This window comes from Acyrthosiphon pisum, chromosome A2 (genome assembly GCF_005508785.2).
Source record: "Acyrthosiphon pisum isolate AL4f chromosome A2, pea_aphid_22Mar2018_4r6ur, whole genome shotgun sequence".
Lineage (NCBI taxonomy): Eukaryota > Metazoa > Arthropoda > Insecta > Hemiptera > Aphididae > Acyrthosiphon > Acyrthosiphon pisum.
In genome coordinates this window covers 8,793,610-8,802,619 of record NC_042495.1, presented here as the reverse complement: position 1 = coordinate 8,802,619, position 9,010 = coordinate 8,793,610, and the positions used below count along the sequence as shown (strand labels likewise).

At 26.4% G+C, this 9,010-nt stretch overlaps 2 protein-coding genes across 2 annotated transcripts in view; both read right to left on the bottom strand.

Annotated features, from left to right (window-relative positions):
• LOC100574117 (glycoprotein 3-alpha-L-fucosyltransferase A-like) overlaps nucleotides 1–4,302 on the bottom strand; it is a 5,374-nt gene extending 1,072 nt beyond the window's left edge. The window contains exons 1-4 of the mRNA XM_003242372.4: nucleotides 4,037–4,302; nucleotides 2,708–2,798; nucleotides 1,167–1,519; nucleotides 621–1,045 (exon numbers count right to left, since the gene is read on the bottom strand). Coding sequence (XP_003242420.1) covers nucleotides 621–1,045; nucleotides 1,167–1,519; nucleotides 2,708–2,798; nucleotides 4,037–4,207 — 1,040 coding nt within the window. The 5' untranslated portion in view covers nucleotides 4,208–4,302. The remainder of the gene's footprint in view (nucleotides 1–620; nucleotides 1,046–1,166; nucleotides 1,520–2,707; nucleotides 2,799–4,036) is intronic.
• A 1,359-nt stretch (nucleotides 4,303–5,661) lies between these two features.
• Nucleotides 5,662–8,961, bottom strand: LOC100165601 (glycoprotein 3-alpha-L-fucosyltransferase A-like). Its single transcript, XM_029489437.1, has 4 exons — nucleotides 8,946–8,961; nucleotides 7,405–7,757; nucleotides 6,859–7,283; nucleotides 5,662–5,792 (listed from the first exon to the last, which is right to left on the bottom strand). Exons 2-4 carry the CDS (start codon nucleotides 7,645–7,647, stop codon nucleotides 5,735–5,737), a joined length of 726 nt encoding a protein of 241 aa, XP_029345297.1. The 5' UTR covers nucleotides 7,648–7,757; nucleotides 8,946–8,961; the 3' UTR covers nucleotides 5,662–5,734.
• Nucleotides 8,962–9,010: the final 49 nt, after the last annotated feature.

Sequence of the window (9,010 nt, the reverse complement as noted above, 5' to 3'; positions counted from 1 at the left end):
CTTGTCCACATGTGTTTCTTAGGTAATTCTTTATAAGTTTAAGTTTGGAAAATTATCGTTCTGCTCCTGCCACAGTGATCGGGCATTGTCAGAAAAATTATACAAGCCCTTAAATGTCTAGAAAACTAAGTACCTAGTTAGTAGTAGTAAATTATTATTTATCAAACTACTCAAAAGTATTATTGTTTTTAATTTATCATATTTTATAGTACTCGACATCTATAATATCGGAGCCCCCAAATATTTCATAGAGTTCAGGCCCCGGTCCAATGCACCGCTTGCACCGGCGGTTTATCCGGCACTATGCACATTGGTCATTAATAAATCATTTTAAACGTTTCTTTGAAATTGTAAATGAGTTAAAAAAATACATTTTTTAGTTGTATTCATATTATAAGTTGGTTTAGTGCTCCTCTGGCCCTAAAAAATTCGGTTCTCAGTTTTAAAGTTGTAAAAGTTGCATAAAAATGTACTTATCCTTATTGATAATTAATAATAAACACATTAAAGTAATATTGCAATTATTTGTATATTATGAAAATCGAAAATAAATTTTGTATCTAATAATAGTCAATATAAAATATTTAACATTAGATATTAAGAATGTTATAATAGCTTACTGAAGTCCATCTATAAAAAACTTTTCAGTCACATAGTCGATACAATTTGAACTCTCGAAAGCCAAATAGAATTTATAATCCTGATCTAATATTTGTAAAAAGTTATCAAATTTGTTCATTTTATATCCTTTACATTGACCATATACATCAACAGATATATATTTGCCCAATTCTTTTGCATATAATAATCTTTGGTTGTCAGTATCACAATTAGTAATTATCATCGCCACTTGTTTCGTTTTGTTTAGAGAATAATTAATATTTAACTGTTCAACTCGAGTCACTGAAGGATCGAAATATGCCCATCGTCCGTATGGTATGACAATATCACTGTCGTGTCGATATGTGGCTGTCCAGTTAATCATATCATTACCTACGTCAAATCCCGAGTAATATGCTGACTGAAGGAAGAATAAAATCCATATCTGTTAAGAATAAACATTTATATTTATTTTGATTGTTTTGTTTTTTAATGAATCTTTTTCTAAATTTAAAATTTGAATTAAACTATTATTAAGGTAATTAAACATATGAATTTTATCATACTTGTTTACTATTCTTTTTAAAACCGGTTTCGGATAATGGATCATAGAATTCCTCTCGAAATAAAATTGCATCCATCGAATAAATTAATTTTGTCTTAGTTGAAATTATGCATCTATTCACTGGACAATCGTTTGAAAGAAATTCACTTTGTCCTTCATCTACCATCCAGTTACTTATGCCGTTGTATAGTAAAATTGTTTTCATTGGTGCATTTTCATATTGATAATTGGGTGGTATAAACATTAGTTGTTCTTCTACACGGTCATCACCTTTTTTTTCTTCAGGCCATAATCGTGAAATTCTAACTCCAGTCGTAGGGTTCACTTCCGCTTTATTAGGCTCTTGTATCCCATCTAACACAATCAATTTCTTTATTTATGTAAATCAAATTTAGTTTTAAGATAATACGAAATATTTTACCTTGAAATTTTATTTTGTTTAAATAATTAATAATGAGATCAATCATAAAAAGGTGGGCAAGTTGGTGTCGCTATGCTGTACATTAGGATACAAGTGGGTCAATGTAATGGATGGTGTTAAATTTTAATTCAATGATACCTAATATAATATATAATATCATTGTATACGAAAAACGATTCTGAGTGAAGACGGTCAGTCTTATTATTGTGAATAAAGTAATTGATATTTTATAACCTATTTACGTGGAACCTTGTTTTAAATTTTCAACCCTTGGGTATAAAAGTGAAACATTTTATAAATTTTTAACTACAAAGTCATTTTTTAATTTTAAATTTGATACATTTGTCAAAATTCGAACTTTATATAATTATAAAAAAAGTTTCTATATATTATTATATTTTTCAACTGCTATAGTAATAATATATCAAGAGCCTTGTATCAAATTATCATGCTTTTTGACCCAACAAATAATTTTATTGACATTTATAGAAAAAAAAAAATTGAAAGTTGAAATAGTCCGTAAACAGTTCAAAATGAGTCAAATAGTTGAAAATTTTAACAAATATAGGAATTGATAAAATAACCATTCAGTGAAAATTTCATGTATCTACAGTTATTCGTTTTTGATTACAACAAAATAAGAAAATCGCTACATGAGTAATCGAATGAATATTTAATGTTGTAAAAATTTGAACTTCAAACGTTCATTAAAATTTAAGTAGACTTTCAGATAGACATTTTTTTTTTTTTGATAAAGGTAGACAAACTTATGAAGAATCTTGAATTAATTGTTCAACCCTTAGATTTAAAAATGAAATTTTTTATGAATTTTTTACTCAAAATACATAAGTTGCACATTTTCTAGATTTGTACGTATTTTGTCAAATTATTTTGTTAAATTTTACTTTAAATGCTTATAAAAAAAAAAAACGTGACTAGATATTTTTGATATTTTGAACTGTCATTATAATAATATATTAGGAGCCCCGTATTTAGTTTTTAAGTTTTTTAACCTAATGAATAAAATTTTATTGGTATTTATAGAAAAAAAACTGAAAACATTGTAACACTTTTTGTGTAATAATTGTTATAATTTATTAAATATTATAATGAGGTTTAACCTTTGAAATACCACGGTAAATTCTCAAGCTTGTTTCGTTTTATTATACGGTCGGAGTTTTTGCTTAGAATTGTTGAAACAGTTTCCACAATCTGTAATTTCAAAAACATAGGTTTGTCAATGGAAAATATAGATAAGGTTACATATTTTTATTATTCCTTTCAAACAAAGTATAGGTACTTATATATGTCGTATGATGCTGTGGTTTCATATATGTATATCACTGGTTATATCTTTTTAAATTATATAGTGCGTTGAAGACGGTGTATTTAAATATAAATTTAGTACAATATTGCCTCATATACCTATTTAATAATAACATGCCATGTTTATTATAGCTAGTATTTTGTTGTTATTTTTTAAGTATAGGTAGGTATCTACCTAAAATCTACTTAATACTTATTAATTATTATACTTTATAGTTATAAAAATACTTAATAAACATATAATCAGAATAACATATTTTGCAATTGTACAATCATTAATCCAACAAGGAATAATTGCTTGGGGTGGTATTGTAACACTACATTAATAGCAAGCTTAGCAGTCGCACAAAAGTTTAATAAATATAATCCTATAGGAAAATCTAAAACTTTTACCTCAGTGGAATTATTCAAAATATTACAAGTACCTATTAGATATTAATAATCTATACAAAAAACAAGCTATTTGATATATATTTAAAACAAATGCAATTAAATCTAAAATTCAAACTTACAATACAAGGAAAAATTTTTCGAAATACTATTCATAAACAATAAAAGAACTGTAAATACGTATTTGCAAGTTGGTGTGAGGTCTCTAGATATGATTTCTAAAAATAGATTAAATTGTACTAACTATCTTAATTTTAAACTTAAACTAAACAATTGGATTTATAATAATGCATACCAAAAAAAAAAAAAAAAAATGCTTCATTACATAATTTGATCTAACTATAATTTTATCCTTATAGCTGTTATATTATTTTAACACATATTTAAAACATGTATCCCCTTCTTTATTTAATTTTCTTGTTCAATTAATTTTTTTAGTATTAGTAGTTTATGAGTAGTTTATTGTAGATGTTGACTAATAATTGTTATTGTTGATGTTATTTAATTGTTATTTTTTTGTATTTTCTCATATCTTTGTAATTGCAAATCATTATCAACATTTTTTTTATTATTTTTTCTCTCACCAAGTTTAGCCAAGTTGAGCAAGAGTCTCTTCGATAAGTGGTTTTCCTTCAGTGAAGAGTAATGCAAGCCATTTTTTATTTTTTGTATATTTTCCACATATACAATATAAACTGACAATAAAGAAATTATTATTATTATTATATAATTACCTGTTCATCATTATTTGTTTGGGTTTTAATTTTCTTTTCATATTTATATGATTTTCTTGAATACAATTTATTCTTGACCGGACAATACGCTGTAAATATACTGTAAATAACAATGATAAATAACATAAGGATTAGCAAATCATTTAATAAGTGATGTATTCTTCGATCCATAATTTTTTTTTGAACCTAACTCTTTTTTTTTTGAGGTTTTAATTTTCTATAATTATTACGCGAAACATCGGTATAAATGTCATAATTATATTAGTCTTAAGTCTTAACGAACAAAAACATAATATAATCTTTTTATTTTTATAATTAAAATAATATATTCAGAGTTATATATTTTTTATATTTAGTTATAAAAAAAAAATAGATTTTTACTTCCGTAAAAATCCATAGAAAGTGGGTATTTTTTAATGTTGAGTAAACATTACCTACATAATGTTTTAAAACTACTAAGTAGGTACTTAGCTACATTATTTAAAATCAACATTTATAATTTACGTTACAATTGTGTACTTTCATATATGTTTAGACAACTGTTTCAAAGTTAAAAGTGGGAAATTAGAACATAAAATATGTAATTTGTATATACCGTGTAAAAGAGTAATTTATAGTTTTTAATAGCATGTATCAAAATATAATATGTTACACATATATAATAATTTCACATTAGTTTTCAGCCTAAATTTTATATTCCATCAGTTGTGTAAAAATTAAACTAAAATATTATGATTATTTCAGTTTGGAAAACTTTTTTTCAAGTACCTGTCTATTTTTAGTGGGTTTTTTACTAAACCTGCAGAAGTGCAGACTACAATCATGATTATTTTCTGAATTCTGAATAGCTGTATCCCTAATTGGGCGTGCATGTACATTTGCCTACTGACAAATTCATAGGAGGAACATTGTTCTCGGACATCACCAAGTGGCTCTTAGCGTGTTTCGTCCACTTTCGGGCGTATACCTACACAGTACACTGTACATATTATATAAATATATTGACATATTGTACATAATAAAACGGTACCATGATTGTATATGTATATTATATTATTTTATCATAAGGTATTAAGGTATTAATGCTTGTATTTATTCGAAACAGTTTTTCAATAGGTATTTATATTAATATAACTAAATTACTAAAATTGTATTTTTATTATTTTTTTAATAAATTAAGATAAAATATAGCTTAGTAGGTAATTATGACTCACTTTTCTTCTATTTGATTAATTTAATTTTGATTAGTCTTCACAACATGTACATTACTTTTATCATTTCCGTGCATGTTCAAATAACTTCGTTTCAACACTAAAATTATTTTTTATTCGTTAATTTTCATGGTTTTCACGTGAGCTGCTTATTTGCCTGCTTCGTTAATCGATAAGACTGTTTCCTGTTGGTATACATTCTGTGACGACACACCGTTTGCACAACACCAGTGTTCAAACTTTTACTATTACCAATTTGTTGTCATTATTTCAGACTTTAGTTATACCTATCGGTTGACTAATCGATTGCAATCCATATCAGACTATACGCAGTTTAAGGGTAATTTCAAAACTGGTAAATAAGACGACCAACTATAAGCATTGCGAAATTAGTTTTAAAAAAAAGGTAAAACTGCTATCTCACCAAAACAGGGATCGAAACCGGTTTAACCGGTTTTCCAAAAAATCGGTTAAAACCGCGGTTTTCTCATTTCTGAACACTGGAACTGGAACCGGAACCAAAAGCGACCGGTAGAACGTTGTACCTGCCAACCGATAATTAATTATTGATGATAATTATTTCATGACATTATTTCAAATAATATCGAAAACTATGAAAGTGTTTGTATCTTTCATATAGTTTCAAAGCTGCTTAGATGCAATGACATTGGTAGTGCCAGATCTTGAACTCTTAGGGCCCCGATGCAAAAAAAAGAGTGAGGGCCCTTAATTTAAAAATATTATAAAAGAAGCTACAAGTATACTATACAACTATGGTAACTCAACAGTTACAAAAAAAATAAAGTACAAAGTATAGTAAAATGAATGTAAAGTATAGTATGTAAATTATTATTTACTGCAGAAAATAAAGCCAGCCTCCAATACAATGTAGCGAAAAGTTTTTCATTGGCAAAATTGTCAATTATTTTCTCAATATTTAAAGTTTTAATTCGTTCCTTTTCTATCTTTAAAATTGATGTACTATATAAACATTCTTGTCCACATGTGTTTCTTAGGTAATTCTTTATAAGTTTAAGTTTGGAAAATTATCGTTCTGCTCCTGCCACAGTGATCGGGCATTGTCAGAAAAATTATACAAGCCCTTAAATGTCTAGAAAACTAAGTACCTAGTTAGTAGTAGTAAATTATTATTTATCAAACTACTCAAAAGTCTTATTGTTTTTAATTTATCATATTTTATAGTACTCGACATCTATAATATCGGAGCCCCCAAATATTTCATAGAGTTCAGGCCCCGGTGCGATGCACCGCTTGCACCGGCGGTTTATCCGGCACTGTACATTGGTCATTAATAAATCATTTTAAACGTTTCTTTGAAATTGTAAATGAGTTAAAAAATACATTTTTTAGTTGTATTCATATTATAAGTTGGTTTAGTGCTCCTCTGGCCCTCAAAAATTCGGTTCTCAGTTTTAAAGTTGTAAAAGTTGCATAAAAATGTACTTATCCTTATTGATAATTAATAATAAACACATTAAAGTAATATTGCAATTATTTGTATATTACGAAAATCGAAAATAAATTTTGTATCTAATAATAGTCAATATAAAATATTTAACATTAAATATTAAGAATGTTATAATAGCTTACTGAAGTCCATCTATAAAAAACTTTTCAGTCACATAGTCGATACAATTTGAACTCTCGAAAGCCAAATAGAATTTATAATCCTGATCTAATATTTGTAAAAAGTTATCAAATTTGTTCATTTTATATCCTTTACATTGACCATATACATCAACAGATATATATTTGCCCAATTCTTTTGCATATAATAATCTTTGGTTGTCAGTATCACAATTAGTAATTATCATCGCCACTTGTTTCGTTTTGTTTAGAGAATAATTAATATTTAACTGTTCAACTCGAGTCACTGAAGGATCGAAATATGCCCATCGTCCGTATGGTATGACAATATCACTGTCGTGTCGATATGTGGCTGTCCAGTTAATCATATCATTACCTACGTCAAATCCCGAGTAATATGCTGACTGAAGGAAGAATAAAATCCATATCTGTTAAGAATAAACATTTATATTTATTTTGATTGTTTTGTTTTTTAATGAATCTTTTTCTAAATTTAAAATTTGAATTAAACTATTATTAAGGTAATTAAACATATGAATTTTATCATACTTGTTTACTATTCTTTTTAAAACCGGTTTCGGATAATGGATCATAGAATTCCTCTCGAAATAAAATTGCATCCATCGAATAAATTAATTTTGTCTTAGTTGAAATTATGCATCTATTCACTGGACAATCGTTTGAAAGAAATTCACTTTGTCCTTCATCTACCATCCAGTTACTTATGCCGTTGTATAGTAAAATTGTTTTCATTGGTGCATTTTCATATTGATAATTGGGTGGTATAAACATTAGTTGTTCTTCTACACGGTCACCACCTTTTTTTTCTTCAGGCCATAATCGTGAAATTCTAACTCCAGTCGTAGGGTTCACTTCCGCTTTATTAGGCTCTTGTATCCCATCTAACACAATCAATTTCTTTATTTATGTAAATCAAATTTAGTTTTAAGATAATACGAAATATTTTACCTTGAAATTTTATTTTGTTTAAATAATTAATGATGAGATCAATCATAAAAAGGGGGGCAAGTTGGTGTCGCTATGCTGTACATTAGGATACAAGTGGGTCAATGTAATGGATGGTGTTAAATTTTAATTCAATGATACCTAATATAATATATAATATCATTGCATACGAAAAACGATTCTGAGTGAAGACGGTCAGTCTTATTATTGTGAATAAAGTAATTGATATTTTATAACCTATTTACGTGGAACCTTGTTTTAAATTTTCAACCCTTGGGTATAAAAGTGAAACATTTTATAAATTTTTAACTACAAAGTCATTTTTTAATTTTAAATTTGATACATTTGTCAAAATTCGAACTTTATATAATTATAAAAAAAGTTTCTATATATTATTATATTTTTCAACTGCTATAGTAATAATATATCAAGAGCCTTGTATCAAATTATCATGCTTTTTGACCCAACAAATAATTTTATTGACATTTATAGAAAAAAAAAAATTGAAAGTTGAAATAGTCCGTAAACAGTTCAAAATGAGTCAAATAGTTGAAAATTTTAACAAATATAGGAATTGATAAAATAACCATTCAGTGAAAATTTCATGTATCTACAGTTATTCGTTTTTGATTACAACAAAATAAGAAAATCGCTACATGAGTAAACGAATGAATATTTAATGTTGTAAAAATTTGAACTTCAAACGTTCATTAAAATTTAAGTAGACTTTCAGATAGACATTTTTTTTTTTTTGATAAAGGTAGACAAACTTATGAAGAATCTTGAATTAATTGTTCAACCCTTAGATTTAAAAATGAAATTTTTTATGAATTTTTTACTCAAAATACATAAGTTGCACATTTTCTAGATTTGTACGTATTTTGTCAAATTATTTTGTTAAATTTTACTTTAAATGCTTATAAAAAAAAAAAACGTGACTAGATATTTTTGATATTTTGAACTGTCATTATAATAATATATTAGGAGCCCCGTATTTAGTTTTTAAGTTTTTTAACCTAATGAATAACATTTTATTGGTATTTATAGAAAAAAAACTGAAAACATTGTAACACTTTTTGTGTAATAATTGTTATAATTTATTAAATATTATAATGAGGTTTAACCTTTGAAATACCACGGTAAATTACTCAAGCTTGTTTCGTTTTATTATACGGTCGGAGTTTTGCTT